Source organism: Haemaphysalis longicornis, unplaced genomic scaffold, assembly GCF_048455015.1.
Source record: "Haemaphysalis longicornis isolate Haplotype H1 unplaced genomic scaffold, Haemaphysalis longicornis Haplotype H1 scaffold_7, whole genome shotgun sequence".
Lineage (NCBI taxonomy): Eukaryota > Metazoa > Arthropoda > Arachnida > Ixodida > Ixodidae > Haemaphysalis > Haemaphysalis longicornis.
In genome coordinates, this window is record NW_027526422.1 from 80481252 (window position 1) to 80500409 (window position 19158).

General features: G+C 42.6%; 1 protein-coding gene across 1 annotated transcript; it reads right to left on the reverse strand.

Moving 5' to 3' along the window:
• Positions 1 to 566: 566 nt before the first annotated feature.
• LOC144146010 (techylectin-5A-like) lies at positions 567 to 18670 on the reverse strand. Its single transcript, XM_077677913.1, has 6 exons — positions 18539 to 18670; positions 11995 to 12150; positions 7890 to 8032; positions 5233 to 5338; positions 1024 to 1191; positions 567 to 882 (listed from the first exon to the last, which is right to left on the reverse strand). Exons 2-6 carry the CDS (start codon positions 12143 to 12145, stop codon positions 614 to 616), a joined length of 837 nt encoding a protein of 278 aa, XP_077534039.1. The 5' UTR covers positions 12146 to 12150; positions 18539 to 18670; the 3' UTR covers positions 567 to 613.
• Between the last annotated feature and the right edge of the window lie 488 nt (positions 18671 to 19158).

A 19158-nucleotide genomic window follows, 5' to 3' on the forward strand; every position in this document is an offset into this window, starting at 1 on the left:
GTTATAACTCCGAAACCCTTGTCACGTGACGGTGATATAAGTTTTTACTAGTGGACTATAACGGGCAAAAGTACTCTGTTGAAAATCGGTTTGTTGAAGACGTAATATTAAAGTCCTCACTTTCGTGAAACTGTCGTATTCTCACTATCCCGGAAAATGAAAATGTGAAATGCCGGACCATGAGGTGAACAACGGTCACGTTATTACATATAGCACTCATAACTATTTTTACGTTAAATTTGCCTCCACATTTGGGCAGTAAATCAACATACAGTGTTACTTCCATTTTATGCTATTATGAATATATCTGATATAATCTCAAATTTTTTGCATCTATAATGATTGGTGCATTTTAATTCAAGGGAAACTGCGCGTAGCATTTTCTCTGTATATGTTGTATTTGGCACTGGTGGCTATTAGCTTTGTGCACCCTCACTGGTTCGTTAGAAGACTCGTCCTCCTCTCTAATGAGTGTTTTCTGTATTAAAACCATCCCGCAAAATATAAAACGAATATATGGGGGTTTTTACCTTGTGTTCCGACTTTAAAGCTTCACACATCAGCGCTATACTTACAAACAACCTTTATTCCAGAAAGAGGATTGAGTCATCCCTCAAAATCCAGAAGGCCGTATCATCATTTCTACATGTGGGTATGAGTATCTTAGTAAACCAGTTGATCCTCCTCGGGTACCCCATTCAATGCCGCCTATTGAGTATTCGTGGGGACCATTAAAATTTACACCGTTGGTGTTAGCGTCGTAGCAACCGTTGTACCACCATCCGCCTTTGTAATAGCTCGCGCAGTTTCCACTGTAGTAGTCGTGGTCCTGGTCGAAAGTGGTGAAGCTGCAGCTGTTGTGGGCCTTAAGGGAGTCCCAACCTGTGCAGGGCACAAAGAAAAGTAGCTCTGTTATTGCCGCTGTTATGAGTAGCCGGCTATGCCAGCCAACACACATCATCGAAGCTTCAAATATAGCAATCATCAGTTGCTCATTTGATGCCTATGCCGTGAATTACATACCCGGTGGACCAAGGTGGCTGCCGAGTTTGAGCTTGAAGTACTGTTTCTCTGGTCCCACCTCCATTCGCGCGTAGTCAATCGCTACGCTTTCCCCTGAGTGGTTGGTGAGAACCACCCTTAGGGCCATGTTCTCACGTCCTGATGTGAGCGCGTGAAGAGCACGGTTTCCTGAACAAAACAGAAAAAATGTTTTAACAATGCTTTGCGTTTTAGTATGTCAGAAAGAACCAGCGTATTTTCGCCTGAAATATTCCCATGAGCATCCCAGATTTCACCATTTTCGAAAACTTTTTTACATAAGCGCCGTCCAACAATGCGTTCAATGACGCTGATGAGGTGTGCTGAACATATAAATATCCAAACAAAATGATGCTTCCGTGGCAACAGCTCCTTAGAAAATAGTTCGGTCTCTTTGTTTATATTTGTCGCCAACTTATATCACTAAACAATCCTGGGCTATCTCTAAATAAGAGGAAACCTGGGGCGTGGTGAAGCACGCAGTGTATAAGTGTATTCAAAAATCGTGTCTCTCATGCCACACGGCGCGCGCTGATTTGGCGCCGTGGAAGCGCCGAAGGGAAAGGCATTCGCATGCTTGCTGAGGCAGTGGCGCCCTCTTTTGCATTGGAGTCGAATTTCATACGCTATCCGCCACAGTTTGGAGACGTGACCTCGCCCTAGGACTCGTCTTCCCTGAAACCAAATTTAATAGCCTATACAAAGACGCGCTCTGCTAAATATTACGCGGGTCGCCTAAAACATACACACTGCATGTATCACTTCGCAACTTTATCACACCACTCACTTCACACACAATATCACTGTAGGTTACCTGCTCGACAGTTCACGACAACACTTCACCATCACTACAAGAGTCAATAGGGTAGAATAGACACTTCTATTTGCTTGTTTACCACACGGATAAACCGGGTAGACCACCGCTGAAGGAACTGCACTTCCCCAGCGCGGCAAGCTCAGCCTCCAGAACATCCAATTGACGCGAGCGCATTTTTCGTAGCATGGTAAACATGCACGTTTGCGGCCGCACTCTGACTGCCGCAAAGCCGCGTCTTTTCCAGATGATTTCGTACAACGCCCAGTAAAAACAGAACAAATGCGTCGTGCGAGTTTGTGTAAGTATGGATGTCATATCTACTCGATCGGCCATTCGAACCGATCAGGCCCAGCATCCAGAGCCGGAACACAAATTATAACCCGTCTACAAGCAGCTTCTGCTTCTTCTTGATGTTTGCTGAAGAGGACACGGAACGTTCCACCAATCTTTAAACCATGCTAATTTATTTTGAACCGGTTTTATCCATTCTGCACTTTCCTTTCAGTACACGATACGCAGTAGCGCGATGCGTTGGAAAACAAGTGTCCTGATGTTTTATTAGCACAGTGACTACATGAGATGGTGGTGACGACGACAGGAGACGCCGACAGCTCGAGCCCCTAAAAGGCTTCCCCACCGAATCTACTCGCGCACACAAGAGTTAGCAAGCGGAATTTGGAAACATAACCTAGTTACTGACCTATCTTTGCCGCTCAATACTGAGTAGTTGGAAATGAGGTTCCTGTTTAGGATTATATTTAAAAGTGGGTGATAGTAAAATTCCACACTTTTTTACTACTACATCATATTTGAGTGCCTTCGCTCCAGTTATGTTTAGTGTTAGGATGCGAATAACTTCAACCTGCTTTTCCCACACTCGACAATGTTAGCGACTGCTGCTTCGCTTCCAGTCTCGCGCCAGTCTGCCACATTTACGTTTGGAAGTCTGAGTAGAGGTGTGAAGGGAGGAAAATAGCCGCCTAAAGCTGCCCATTCCTAGCCAATCCTTCCAGTGGGTAAGTGTCAATAAGAAAGGAACACTAAAAATTACAAAAGGCTTTGTTGCACGGCGTCTAACGTGCAGCGTTACCTCAGTAGTAACGACTCTTGGCAGATCTTACTACAACAAAATGTGTGTTGCTTTACTTTTGAAGCTGCAGCCATTTTCGTAGCCTGATAACACTATACAAAGGCAGCGGTTTTTCCCTTAATGGGACAAGTAAGGTTTTCGCATCACAAGTTCATATAAGATAGGATAAACAAATAGAAGATATTTGAAGGAGGACACATTTTTGTTCCGGAGACTGATTGATGATCTGATAATGCGTGTGTGCGCACGGTCGCTTCCGAAGTTTTATTTCGCACTTATCGTTTTAGCGGCAAGTCATAGATTACTTTGGAGTCATGAAACTGCAACCTCACTTCAGGCAGTGCGCTGCCGAACGGCTCGGGAGAGATTAATACTTTTATGTTCAACGTTCTCTCATCCCTCAAACGATGGATGACTTTTAAGAGAATTCCCACTTAGCACAGTTCAACCGGATACCATATATGCCAGCCAAGCTCAGTGAAGCGCTGCAGATGTTTTTTGCTACGAACATTTTATAAGGCATTCTGCAGTATTCTGAGGGACGGTATAGGCAGTTTTCCTAGAGGCAGTAAAAACAATGCGGCTTCAGCTTAGATTACGGCCTATTTCTACGGCATGCGATGCTTTAAACATGTTTGAATATGTTACTCTGCCACAGAATAGTAGCGGACCTCGTGTTGTTTAGTCTAGTCTCCGTGAATCCGTTGTTTTCCGCTTGCTTCATTGCGCTACATGGTCCCTCTTCAAGCAATAAACGATGGTTTTTAAGTAGGGCTCAATATGTTCACTGGTCTGATCCTTTCCACACGCTTTTCGGTATTACCAAATTACACACACACTAAGCCACTTCCCCACAAGCCGAGTAATATGGATTCATAGTTAGATCTATTAGAATTCTACAAGTTGAGACGAGTCAGCTGATCTCAAAAAACGTCAGGAGGCATCCATTTTGGTGCAAACGTTGCCAGTATAAGAGCCTAAGGACAGACAAACAAAAAATTCTGCAGAAATTCAGACAATTCTCTATCAATCCGAAGCATTCTTATAACGCTTGTCATGAGTGATTTTTTCCAGCCATTTTTTTGTTTTTCTGAATCCTGTAAGACCAATTATCTCCAGTTACGCTAGTATAACTATTAAAAGTAGAACTTTCTCGTAATATGCATTATTGTGGAAATGTAGGGCATTACGCGGTTCGCCATTTCCCTTTTTTTTTATTTTTCTTACCTTTTATTGTTTCAAAGTTTATTTTTATCGATTATGTTATTTACGAGAATATACCGAATATTAGTAAAGCTTCCACAAAATCTACATTATTTTTGAAAAGCAGGTCTATACGATTTGCTATTTTCCTTGTTTTTCATATATTTTTCATTTATTATTTTTTGAAAGGTTCATTTGACCAATTATCTGTGTTTTCTCAAATATAACGACTACAGGTGGAACTTTCCCCAAATGCACATTATTGTAGATATGTAGGGCGTTACATGGTTCGCTATTTTTGGTAATTATTTTATATTTTCTTATTCGTATTTTTTTTAATTTCTATCGACAATTTATCCTCATTTACCATATTATACCCATTACAGGTGAAATTATCGCTAAATCGGCGTTATTCTGGAAATACCATGAGTTATACGCTTTGGCATATTCTCTAATTTTCTAATATTTTTCTAGTTTTTGGGTTTTCACAATTTCGTCCAACGAATTATTTCCATTTACGTTATCATACCGATTACAGGTTAAGCTTTTGGAACTTCCGCATTATTTTGGAAATGCCATGGTTTATACTTTTTGCCATTGTTCGTATTGTTTTATCTTTTTCTTGTTTTTTAGCTTTCCCAAAATTTCGTGCGACCAGTTATATCCATTTACGCAATCATAGCGATTACCTATTGAACTTCCACGATATCTGCATTTTTGTCAAAATGCAGGGCGTTACACGCTCCTGGCTGTGGGGAGACTCGGCAAAGAATGCTACGTATTAAAAATTTTCACCTTGCTCGCTATTGTGGGGTATTGAGTGAACCAATTAATTTAGGATTCCTTGCCAGCATGCATTACTGACTCGTCGACATGACACAAAGTCCTTTCAGTAAACCCGCCAGCAATTCGAAATAGCAGCACATAAAAGTAAAACGAAGCACCACACCACCTAGTTTTCCAGTTTACCCCAAGGTGTGAATATTCCTATGTGTTCTGCATAACTCCCGGTGTGCATGGAACAATCTTTGAAAGAATGTAACCTCAGAGGCAAAATATAGCAATTTGATGTTTCACATACCAATCCAGTATTCCTTCTCCGGATGTCCAAAACCATCCGCGTATTCAGTCCAGTTTTTGTAGAAGTAACGCACAGCATTTCCAAACTGTCCTCGCCTCTGTATTACCTGCACCAAGGGCATTGCACAGACCATAAATCATAATAAAATTTCCTCTAGACGGGAAGAATAGACGGGAAAAGTATGAACAATATAAAAATAAAAAATTCGGAGTTTACACAACAAAAATTTGATTCGGATCAATTTACAAGGCTGGGAAATGTTCAAACCCCGTACAACGTACTACCTGTAAATCGCCCAAAAGAATAGTTTTTAGTCTGTTCTAACAGCAACAGTAAAGGAAGTGCACCAAGGACCATGTCAATAGCATCACTAAAGGCAAAATTTCTTGATACAGGCGCATTCTTTTTTTTTCACACCAAATACATACAAAAATCTACCTGTCACTACGCGGAGAAACCCTTGCACCGCGGAAACACAAACTTAAGGGTATTTTGAGAGGCATTAAATGAACCATTTGGTGGTGGCATTATCGTATTCATGTCATGCCTACAATAAATGTATTGTTTCTTACCCTCAAGATCGCGTTATGGCGTGCATAATTTGAGCGGCCCTGCTAAATAATCCGCTACACTTACCTACTACAATTACAAACATTCTCGCTGCTTCCACTAGTGGTGCAAGGCTGGAGAAACAGTAGATATAGCGGCCCCTCTCCCTTCTTTGGAAATCCGGTTGTTCGCCTCACATGGATTTTCAAACTTACTGCTATAATTCCTCCATGATTGGCAGGCCCGGATTGTTTTTCCAGCCGGGTTTCAGATCTCCTCCAAAGTGGACCGTGTTATCACGGGCTAGAACCGGCGACAACCGTCTTCGCAAACTCGGCGTCGGCAGCGCGAGCTGTCCAGTGCTCGCCGCTTCAGGCGGGGACGCAAGTAAACCCGTTTCTTATTTTTTTGCGAGCTCGCCACGTGACGCAAGCCCTCATGTCAGCCTGGACGACGCCCGGTGCTTCTGACGAGGCGCAGGCTTGCGTGCGCTCGGTATTGTTTTTTTTTTTTTTTACTTCTTCCGGGCGATTTCTGCGTGCGCCGCGGGATCAAGGTCAATCGTTCAGAGCTCTGGCGTTAAGAGCCCTCTATCACATGGCATATTACAGCAGCAGCGGAAAGGTCTGCCCGACATAGCAGGCCATCGCCCTGTCTCTCTGTGTGCGGCTATATCAGTTTGAAGTACCGTACAGCTCCAATTTAAACCGTGCTGCCTCAACTGGTATAGCGGCGTGCCCGATTCGCTTCCTAGCTGTAGCGAACATATTCACAGTGGCTGTTAATCCCCATCTGCCGAAAGTACTCAAGTTAACGTAATTTTGAAGCACAGAATATATTTTTGTTTGCACTTACTTGATCGACTCATCATGATGACAAGCCAGATATAACTTCAACTCACAAAAGAACAGCCTACAGGTTCTCTTACGACTTTTTCGGGTCTGTGCTATTTCTTGTGCCGTTTTCGTACGGCATTTGCGTTTCAGAGACTTGTATACCTCACTCATTCGGCAAGGAGTCTTTTACTGTAGAACCAGATTTTACTGTAACACCGTGTTTACTTGGATGATTGATTGACTTCATTCACAGATTCGCTGACACGCTAATATCAGAGTAAGGAAAGTGTTGTTTTTTGGTTTCTAGGATGAACGGCAGGCTGCAAAAGCGGATTTTTACCGAGGACGGAGTTGCTGCCTTGCTCTACTGCTCCTTAATTGCACTGTATGGTTTTTGTTCTTTTCTTTCAGTAGTTCGAACTTGCATTACTTCTGCTAAAGTTATGTTCCTTCGGAGTTAGAATTAATGAGCTTTTACAATATTGCCATCATTTAAATCAATATCTACGAATTGAAACCGCATCAAATTATTTTTCAAATGTGTAGCATGCATTTTCGGAAGTTGGATAGGTGGTAGGGAATGGTGGGTAAGTCCTTCTTCGTGGCTTTTCGCGTAAACAAAGGCTTCATATTTCAATGAATGCTAAAATGCGGAATAAATCGCATGTTGACAGCGGCAACGCAGCCGCAAACAAATCTTTGAAAACAATTTTAGGTTTTGTAGTCAGATGAGAAGTAACTTATTCGAAATGTACTCATCTTACGGAGAATACGCTAGGTGTGGTGTTGGTGAAAGAGTCACCGTTGTAAAGGGTAAACCAAAACACATTTGGCTTCAAATGGTGATTTAATCCGGGACTGCAGCCTATAATCTCAGTGCGTTACCACCGCGCCACTTGTGTACTTTCGCAGTGGTAGAATGAAACTTAAACAAGTGTGTGCTGTGTGACAAGTGAACCAGAAAGTATGTTTGTAGACCAGGTGCACCGCAATCCTACAGATCTCTGTTATTTTGGAACCAGTAGCGAATAGTTAAAGTCGGCGTTCCGACGTTTCCTGTGAAAAAAGTTGAAAAGACAGAAGCGAAGCAGAAGACTCAAATAATGCAGATCAGTGATGGAGTCAATTATATATATCGCCAGGTTTTTAGCCAAGTCTTTTAAATTAATGTCATATACGCGATCAGCGCAAATCTTCTCTGGAGCCAAAATCCCGACTGACAGAAGGGGGTCGGGGCTTAGCAAGCCCCACCGATTTCCAATGTTCACATACCGTCCATCCTCCGCCGTCTGTGTCCATATCGCAGTATACATCTTTTCCAAAGTCATCATCCGGGCTCAGGAAAATGGTGTAAAGTCCACTGACTCTCTGGCCGAGAGTTAGAAGGTCGAAGCAGTTGCGAATCCACAGGCTTTCTGCAGTAGTGTTTTAATTATTAAAGAGGAAAATACAAAATACAAATTAAATAGAGTTTTCTGCGCCAGTCCTTTTTCACCGGCTGAACACTACACCACTTGAGCTATTTTTTTCAAACAAGTACACAAATCACGATAACATCCCACATGTAACACATTTTGAGTTTATGTTGGTGGTGAATTCAAGTAACTGAGTTCAAGAAAACGTATTTGTCATGGGTGTCTTTCCTGCCATGGAAATATGGTGATGATGGGTACAGGCACGTTGTGCATGTTTTCTCTCCCACATTTGACGAGTGAGTGAAAACAACCCAGCGGAGTAATATCCCGCACCAGGCTGCTTGGCAATAACAAGAACGTAACGCTCGGTTTGAATCGCCTTTGAGACTCCAAGCGGTGTGGCCTCTACACAAATCTGGGGCTCGCATACCACCCCTGAAGAGCAATAAGTGCTACTCAGCGTTGCCCGTGGATCTGACTCCTTTATCAAATTAATTTATTTTCATACCAGACACACCCCCCAAAGGACGGATAATTTAAATTATCTGTAAGATTCCTCGACTATGTTGTACAATGAAGAACCCCTAATCGTGAGTTTCTTCCCAAGTTTACACAATAATGTAAGCTTTTCGTCAGTGGTGACTACAAAAGAATCAGAGTAGAATATTAATAGTGGGAAACTATATGTTTAACGATAAATGACAAACAACAACCCAACTTTGTCTTGTGAGACCAACCACTGTTCTAACGGTTAATAAATTAGAAGCATCAGTTTATTGAATGCCCGGAACACTTATTACATCGGTAATAACTACGGCGAACGCAATACTGCCACGCTTGAGGAATATTGCGAACAGAACAATGTTATACAATTGTGCCCTAGCGCAATGACTTCATTGGTTCTATCCTCTCAGAGCAATACTGCGGAGCTGAATGTATTTCTAAAGAATCCAACAAAAGGTTATACGCACAAATGTACATAGTGATATGTCTGTTTCAGGTGCTTTCTCCGAAAGGGTATACATGGAAGCGTGCAGCATGAACTGGTGGGAAAACAACTTATGAAGACGCCATTGAATTCGTTGCAGCTCTGATGTTCAACAGAAAGAACACGTAGCATTTCGAGGATTTATAATGAACGAAATCCCATCAGTTTGGGATCACGCTGGTTGGCACGAACAACTATCTTTAGGTGCTTTTTACGTTTCCGCAAACTGGTTACCTAGCCCATTTCACTGACGCCAACGAACCGGAGATCACGTTTGCAAGTTTTCCGCCGACAGTTTTCTCAGTCGCCGCCAGTTTTTCGGGTTCTTCATTGCGCCTCCCTTCCACGAATGTTCAGCCACTTGGCGTTTCAACTCCAGGCCAACTCGAGTCACTCAGCAATTTATTCTCCCGCCCCATTACCTCCACGCTGGCACATGTCGCCGGATAACATTCAAGGGGCGGACTTACACGCGGGCATCTATATCCTCTTTCTTAAGCCTCCGTATCCGCTACCACTGAGCAACTCCCAGACTTCCGCCCATTATTTGTGGTTTTTCTCTCTTTTGTTGGTGAATCTGTACCACAGGACACGCTCCGTTTACTATCAGTATTTCCATCTGTAGACATTTTAGCACCGGACGTTTTCTGTTCCTAGCCTAATTAATGACCTGATTTATAATCGTCAGCTCTCTTCAACGTATTCAAGAGTGAGCATACCAGCATGATTCTGTTTTTCTGCACCTTACTCGAACACGTACAGAGGCTCTTCACTGTGCCTTCTCAGTGCCAGTATAAGCGCCATTAGGGCACTCTGCATATGCAACACTGTATCGTCCCTTACTCTGATCCTGCATGTTTAATTGATCAGCCAACTACCAGGTTCCTTGTGATCAAGGGTACTTTAGAATATATGACATCACAATATAATAAAAGAAGTACTGCGTTGCGTACAGCAACGTTGCCTGTTTTTTTTCTTTGCGTGTGGGCATGTGTAAGTGCATTTTACCATCAGGTTTATGCCTTTACCTTAAAATATGATGTCATCTTTACGAAAATTAGGTTGCCAAAATTGGCAGCGCATTTAACAGATTTCACGGCAGATTTGGAGCGCCATTTTAAACATTTTGACTACTAATCACACAATAATTATTATTTAAGTCATACTGAATGTGTTAGAACGGGTAGATGAAAGCCCTCCCTTCTGCCTATGGTTTCCCAATTTCATAGACCTATTTGGGTGTATCAGATTTTACTGAGCGTGAAGTTGTTCGGAATTCATGCTGGATTGTCCGAATTCACTTGTCATGGCACCTACGACGCACCCATAATGTACCCTTAAGAGTAAACCCTATTCAAACCATTTGCCTAATATCTGGGTAGACGCAAATCCGTCTTGTCAGCACGAAATGCTGTTTAATCCGCATCAGAGAATTTCTCCTCTAGACCTCTTCCAACATTCCCGTTCACTTTCCTTACACGTACCAAACGACTCTTTGCGCACCCCGCTTCCTTCTTACACCCTAGTTTCGAATCTGGTTGGAATCCCTTGTCTAGTAATCTTCCTAGTAATCTATTAACCCTGTCTGATCCCCAAAGTCGGCTCTTGGTACTTCAGGTTCTGTAAAAGGGTGGAACCGTAAAGTTTTTTTAATACCTCTTTGTACACATTTGTAACATACAAACAAAAACTGTGTGGCAATTTATTTTTGCACAACACTGCTTCTACAGGTTTTCCCGCTCAATTTAATCCAATCACCGTAAACTTTAATCCAAGCGCGAGTCAATTTAATTCAAGTGCAATATAATTAAATCCAAACGCCATCGAATTTATTCCAGGTGCTAGTGAATTTATTCCAAGTGCCAACAAATTTATTCCAACTGCCAACCAATTTAATTATTCTGCCAGAAGGTTGTTCAGTGGTGTTTTGTGCGGGATTAGGCGCAGTTTTGCGGGCTTTCATGCACGTAGCGTGATGAAAAGGTGGTGTTTCTTGATCCAATATGAGTAAAATATCTTATGCAAAGAGCTTAATATACATTTAAGTATACATTTACATTTACGCGCATACCGATGCTGTGAGCTTATTGTGTGCGAAAGCGCCGTCGATAACAGTGCTCTTCTGGTCGATAACACACGTCAGAATTATCGTCTGATTTCGTAACAATGCCTTCAGAAGCTTCTTTGATAAAAACACATTACTTAAATGCCCTTTTCATTCTGATTTTCAATATTTGAATGCTTTTCTGCAGCGTTAAGCATTATTTCCGAATTATGATATCGTCTGCGAGATCGTCAGAAATATTGCCTGCTGGCGACACAAGTGTCGTCTACTCGCGTAAAAGTACGCTGGCCAATCTGCTGTGGTAACAATACGCGAGCAGACGATACTTCTGACGATCTCGGAAATGATCACCACACGCCACCAACGGATCAAACGAGATCACTCTCCTGGTCTGCGGATGTTAGTAAATATCCATTTTGCTGCGCGCATATGATATTGTGTCGAGGATATTGGGCTATTTCATTGGGATATTTTGCACATAAGGCATCAAGGAACACCACGTTTTCATCACACCCCGCGCATCAAAGCCCGTCCGCACAAAACACCCCTGAACAATCTTCAAACAGTTGGATTAAATTTGTTGGCACTTTGATTAAATTCGCTGGCACCCGGATTAAATTCAATGGCGTTTCAAATAAATTAGATGGCACTTGGAGTAAATTGGCAGGCGCTTGGAATAAATTGTATGGCGATTGGAGTAAACTGAGCAGGAAAACCTGTAGTACTGATGCCAGAAACGTGGTTGTCGTTCAAAGAGATACCCAAAAAACCTAAAATTAACAAACTCGGGGTTATTTAATGAAATTCACATATAAAATGTCGCTACTGACGGCCTTTTCAAACCACAAACAACCAGACAGCTCTAACAATTGGCTTCTAAGGTTATAAACCTTTAAGCGAGTAAGTTACCTTTTATATTCGAAAGAAGTTTCACGAGCTTGTTTGCGTGGTCTTCTGCCTGAGCAATCGCTGGCTTCCTTGGAAAAAATGGTCGGGAACTGTTTGCAATTGATAGGACGCAGAGGGCCACTAAAGCTGTTGTTAAACCTCGCGATCCCATCTTTCCTAGAAATAGAGAATCAAAGTGTGAAACACAGAAATAAGGAACGACAAACAAAATAAAACAATAGAGACAAAAAACAAAGCAAAGAAAACAACAGGGTCGCGAATCAAGTATCTTACATTTACTGGACAATTTTTAATATGTTCTGTTTTAGATATACAGACTAGGTTTGATTTCAGCCGATGTGACTGTCGTAACGTCATTTATAACTCCGTTACTTATTCAGAAAAAAATTGTGACACAAACCTTACGCGGGTTCAAATATTTCTGAATAACTTTTCTATAGATTCTTGTGAGCTGTGCATTTCTGCATTTGATAGCAGTGCAATATTTTGTATTTGCTTTGATCCTCAGGAGACGATAGATATTTGGTGCCTCTGCCGCAATAATAACATTGTCCGTTTTTTTTTAAATTCGCAAAATCCGGACAAGGATTCTTCAGTGAAAGACACAGGTAATGTTGAGCCCTAGCACCCAAGAAATTTCATGCTCCTTTCGAAGTCCATGGCGTCACTTATAAACACAGTACTTTCTCAAGTATAATAGATAATAACAAGTTATATTGCGCATTCTTTTCGCGGCGTAGGATCGAAATTCAAGAAATTGTAACTACATCGGTTCATGAGTTTAACCGTTTGTGCTATCTATGCCAGACCTGGGCAATACTGGGCGCCAACTATTCACACTCACACGGAAAAATAAATGTTTCCTCGCGCACTCCCTCACACTCAGACTCACCAGTCGCTCTCTCCAATCGCACTCAATCACACCCACTCGCACTCACGCTCACCACTCACCGAGACCACTCGCACTCACTTGCGTTCACACTCACCGCTCGCCGTCGCCACTCGCACACTCGCGCTCTGGCTCACCACTCTTAGATCGGCCTCGCATGCAAATGTGTGCAGCAAACGCTCCATGACTCTTGCAATCAAACATTATTAGTGCATAATTGCGTCAGGACGGCATTTAAATCATATTTCTAAATAAACTACAGTCGATTTTGTTCTTACGGGTTGCTCTTGCTAGCACCGTATGCATAACCCTGTTGCCGTACTAGCTTATTTGCGTTCATACATGCCCTGTTAAACAAAAAATACACGAGAAAGAAGATCAAAATCGGATGTCTTCTTTATGTCACGCCTCGTTCAACTATGAAATAGGGTTGTGTTTGTATTTAACCCCTTCCCCCCTATGTAATGCCCATCACGGGCCCTTAGGGTGCTAAAATAAATTAATAAATAAATAAACACGCTTCCAGAAAAATAGTTGTAGCAAGAGCGCAGTGACGACCAATTTCCGAAGCTAAAAGCAATCCGCTCCTTAACAACCATCACAGCGACCGGCTGTTGCGACGAATAGCGAACAGCGAGGGCAAGCGTAATAGTGGCGCTCACACGGGCGCTCACGGGCGCTCACAGTGAACTCTTGACTAAGCCTGTCGACCTGAGGTATAGGCCACAAAGCAATTACACCCACTTTCCCTAAAATATTAAACGCAGCTAAAACTTGCAAATATCTGAGATATACGTCTATGTTTAATTAGATAAAATAAAACAAGAAAAAATCCTATTGAAGATGGCAGCAGGGAAACTAAAAAGATGCAGATGTTTGCCTCATTTTCATTCTCATTCGTCTCGTACCACGAGCAAAATGAAAGAAAGTCGATATGCTTGGCATGTTTACCTTTGCAATAGCAGTAACATGGATTGTTATTATTTATTAACACCGATTTCTCCGCCAGAGCGAACGGGGCACCATAAAATGTTAAAAATTCTGTTTTGTTCAAGCACGGTAAGATCGCAAAAAGTTTATTTTTGCTTTGAGACAAAAATACGCTGCTAGTAACAACAAACTGCATATTGCTACCAACGTGGCAAGCAAACTGTCACAACCAACCTCTTCAAAATACATCAAGGTAACCTTCTTTAAAATGATCACCATCCCATCTATCCTAAAACGGCAGGCGTTAATGAGACAAAAACGTACGTGCAAAAATATGGAAGTCGATTAAACAATTTTTCTGTGCACAGAACACCATAACCTTACGGGTACCGTTCACATGGCATGAAAATTATCCAAACCGAGAAAATCCCGCCTAGGTTCCCGTTGTTGTGAGGTAGGCCAGACTGCGGCCCGGTGACGATCAAAAGGACGTTTATTTTGTCCTACATCCTAACGAAGGAGGCCCCAGGCCTTTCGTCGTTCGGACGAGCATCGGTAGACAGCCGTTCTCTGCCGCTGCCGAAAGACGACTCTCCCGTTGGTCTCTCCTCCGGAGGTCCCGAGTCGCTGGCACCGCTCTGGCCCCGCGGTTCCGAGAAGCCGGCCTTCGCTCTCCTGTGAAGCCGCGACCCGCTGTCACCCCCGATTCCGCGGGAGCGCACACGCGTTCCTGTTTTACGACCGGCCACCCAGCCGATGGTCTAAACACTCGCTTCTGTTCGGCCTTGGGGAGGGCTCCCCCCCTCTGAGTCCCGCACTCAACACCGTCTGTTCGTGCCGCGCTTTGTAAGGAGTTTCCGGCTGGCGGAGGAAGGACAGCGGAATATTCTTCGCTCACTCCGATTTTTCGCTCATGCTGAGCGCCACTGTCGTCTACCCCTTTCTGTGACCGGCGGCCTACTGGCGTACATAGGGGGTATAAGCGCCGCCCTCCCCCAACCGGTTTTTTTCGGATTAGGGTAATTTACAAGCCTGCAGGAACCACAAGCCATATATTATTTTTGAGGTTTTTTCGTATTTCTTCAGTTTCCTTAAGCTTTCCTGTATTTGTTAGTTTATGATTATTATTATACGCAAAGTTCTGTTTGTTATTTCGCCAATTTTTCACGTGCCCCCTCCCTTCTCCCCTTTTAAGTAAAATCCTTAGTATGCAACTGCCGGCGGGGCCCCTCACATTTTGCGTTATTCTGCAAACAAGACGTAATTGTTCTCATCCTGCAATCAAACCGTAATCTCTTGCACGAGTACAACATTGTACTCCAAGAGCGCCCATGTTTTCAGTTCGCAAACTTGCCCTATACTTTTAGACGGCAGTTTGTCTGGGATACCTAAACGACCATTTTGATTTGTCTGTCTGTCTGTCTGTCTGTCTGTCTGTCTGTCTGTCTGTCTGTCTGTCTGTCTGTCTGTCTGTCTGTCTGTCTGTCTGTCTGTCTGTCTGTCTGTCTGTCTGTCTGTCTGTCGGTCTGTCTGTCGACCAATTATTCAGCGAGCGTAAAACCTGTGGAAGCTGGACCTCGTATGTATAGCAGGAATTTTCCAAACTGTGTAACGTGCTGCAATGAGTCGCGCGTGTACCTCTTGTACATGTATGAGCAAAATGTACACTCACTGACAAATGAAATGCGAACACGAAAATATGAAGCGGCACACACAAAAATAAAAAAAATACTGTTTGTGGAGGTCCAGTGATGGCGCGCTATTGGTATATCCGAAAAACCACATTTCCGAACTTTGTTTTTGTATCTAAGCCATCGGTCATTTTGACTTCCATGAAAATAAACCGCGCTAATTGTGTGTTCCGGCTGATATTTTTGTGTTCAGATTTTCATTTGTCATTTCTGTAATGTACATTTAGCGCGAAGGAAGCAACGGAACATTTCATTTAAAATGGAAGGGCGCGGATAAGGAAAACGCCAGATTTGTAAAAAAGCGAAGGTTAAAAAAAAAAGCTTTTTAAAAATGGGATCGTTCTTGCCACAGAAAACGAAACAGTTAACGGGGTTAAACTTGTTCAGAAAGGAGAGATAAAAGCAAACCGTAGAAAGCTCCCACTCATGCTGTTCGGCACGACCAAGAAATATTAAAAATATCCGCTATCTTAGCAGATAGTTGCAGGCAGCGTGGATGCGGAAAAAATATAATCGCAGTGAAGAATTTTTGAATGAATACACCATGATGGGAGGTAGAAAAAATGGAAGGCGGTTGCTCACAAAATAATGGGCATAATCTCAACTACGCAGAGTATACACTTTCGGACCAATACCCACTCTCAAATAAATTAGGTAGAAGCATCGTAGCATATCAATTCCATAAAATATCGGAAGGGGAATGCGTAGTTTGACACAAAAAAGAAAAGGGTGAAATGGACACATTTAAATTGAAACCTCTGCAAGACTGTATGGTTGCCGTTCAGGGGCATAAGGTGGTCGCTAATCCAGTGATGGCCCTTTTCTGTATAAAATGCTTCTTACAACAACTTAGCCACAATATCCTCCGTTCTGCAAGGAAATATATTCTGCTATAAGAAAGGCTCTATTTGCTGGTTTTCCATTCCACGAGTAAATAAGCGCGCGTCCGAATGTTACAAATCAATTATGCTCGCCTGTCCTTGAGTTCCCGCAAATGCTCGTGTGGGCGATCCAACACCCTAATGCAAAATTCGCTTGGCGGGCTTTATTCCGCCTTTGTTTTCCTATAGCTTGCGAGAACTGTAGACTCACAGACGGCTACGTTTTCCAGGGCCTAACAACAGGATAATTACCATGTACTTTCTGCCACCTTTTTCAAGGTGTGCTTAACCTGATTCACTTAGGGTAGCCCTACTGCTTACTCCTTAGACACACCCGTTTCGGTTCGTATACTACATTTTGGCTTTCCGAAAAAACGATTCCAAAACACCCAATGAAATATAACTCGAGTGAAAAACTCGCTGCATTATTTCTAGCTGAGAAATAACTTCCTCTGAGCAGTGCGTTCCCACTATTTAGTGACTGCGGACTGAACAGCTCGGGATGTTATAGCCCTTTGTACTTTATTGGGATAGGCAGATACATACGCTCACAGCTGTTTAAGCGCAGGTGGGTAGTAAATGCAGCAAACATAGCCGTATAAAATATAGTATTATTTACGAAAACCGGATGTGCAGTGAGTTGTTATGGCTTATCTTTTCAAGCCTTTATATCGCCGTAATACTGAAGGTATTTACTTTCATATGGTTATCCAGTGATGCGCAAATTGGTCGTTACATTGTGAGCTATACGTGGCGAGTATTAGGTATTTCGTAAGAAAGGTATTTAGTAATTGTGACTCCAGTAGTATTACATCGCATTGAATTGTATTCGCAGTGAATTACAGGGTGACAATGGCCCATAAGCCGGAACTCGGAAAGGCTGTTATTAACAATGTTAATAGTCAGCCAGGTCACCACAAACGAAGTACCCCAAATTAAACCGCTCAAGTTGATTTGTTGTTCGAAAAAATTCTGTTATGGAGTTACTGCGTCTATTACATGAAGGTGACTGGGGTAGCATGGTTTCAACCGGCATATTTATACTGCTCCGCATAAGAGTAGGTCAAAATAAGAGCTATTTTTATTAGAGCCAAGTTTACTTTATGCCTAGCCTCGTTATGCCTGATATTCAGCTTTCGACGCTGCCATGACACATGATACTGTAGATTGGGAAACCTTTGCTTTTCAACGTTTGCGACGTTTTATACTCTCCAAGACAAGCAAGCTAAGAAAAGTTTTAGGATACCGAAAAAATATTTCACAATAGGGAAACGCTGGATAACACGTTATGTGGCATTAGTGCTCCACAAGCTCGTAAGTGCAATCGCATTAAAACGGAGTAATAATAAATAATCCTGATGCACGAATCATACAATGGAGACGACTCTGCTTAGTCCCGAACAGTTGGTCGTTTAAAATCAAGTTATCAAAAAAGGCGACTTTGTCTTAGTGTTTCAAATGAGTGAAAAAATCCGAATCCGAATAATTCGGCGGTTGATATTTTAATTTTCTGATTCACTGCAACCTCGTCGTGCAAGCAACAAAATTTACAACAGAAAGCTTTGTCTGGGAAATGAGTAGAAAATGAGGGATGACTAACATTTTAAAACATGTTACATAAACGGGGCCGCATCTGCAGTCATTGGTATGCCGTTTAATAATTTGGGCCGAAATTCCTCTTTCAATGTGGAACAGGCTGGCGCATTTGCGGCGAAGTGTAAATTCACTTAAAATACAAATGAACTGGTGTATTTGTGGGACAAGTGGCCGTTTAATACAAATGCAAGCAGAAAATGTGTTACTTATTTGGCTAATTAAAACCAATAAGATTTGTGGTGAACACACAAGGGTCGCACCCTAGGCGATACCCACCTGTGAAACAAAATATAGAGTGATGTGGGTGGTGTCCTTGCTATCGAGATGACGATAACATGTAACAAATAAACCCACACAACAAACGCGTCCGCTTTAGGGGCACAAGTTTTAGTTTACACGCTTTTTGCTTTGCGCTGTTTATCTCCCTGTCGCCATAATCCCTTTACCTCGAATAAAATAAAACCTTTAATAATTCACGACGCTACCTTTCCAGAATGGGCAATACCTGTAGGGTTGAGGGCCAGCTTGCTTGAAATGGAATATCATATTTTACTTACACGTTTGTACCTCTCAGTGGGAAGACGTGGTTCGAAATATTCTGGCCAGTTTTACGTGAGTTCAGCGACCAACACGTGCGAGGGCAGACTGGAAGGAAGCGCTACGGCACAAGCTGAAAGGGTAGTACTCCCTCGAGTTTTATTGGTGGTTAGCCCGGCGTCGTGTGTCACTGGATAACAGGCCAAGCGTTGCAATCCTGAATGCCAACGTTGTGGGCTGACCTTGTAACGCCGTCAGCAGATAGTGACACGAAAGCGGGATCTCACAACCATGCAAGCTTCATCTTCCTATCTCGGTACGCATAGATTCGTGGAACGTTTCTAAGAAATTCTTACGCCTATCTGCGTAAAACTTCCGCAATGCATTAAAATCGCGCTACGAAGGATGTTGAAAAGTTGAAAGACCACTTCTTCGCTGACACAACCGGGCGGTAATTGGAGCAAGTTGGTTTCATATCCCCAGAGGAGTCTAAGTGGCGGGGTTCCACCAAGGACATTTCAATGATGTTTTAGAGATATGGTGCACATTGGGTCCTTTTGGACGAACAACGTCCCTTTATGACGATCAATGCCATATTGACGCAGTGTATCGTGCTGATTCTAATTCAGCGCATGCAAAT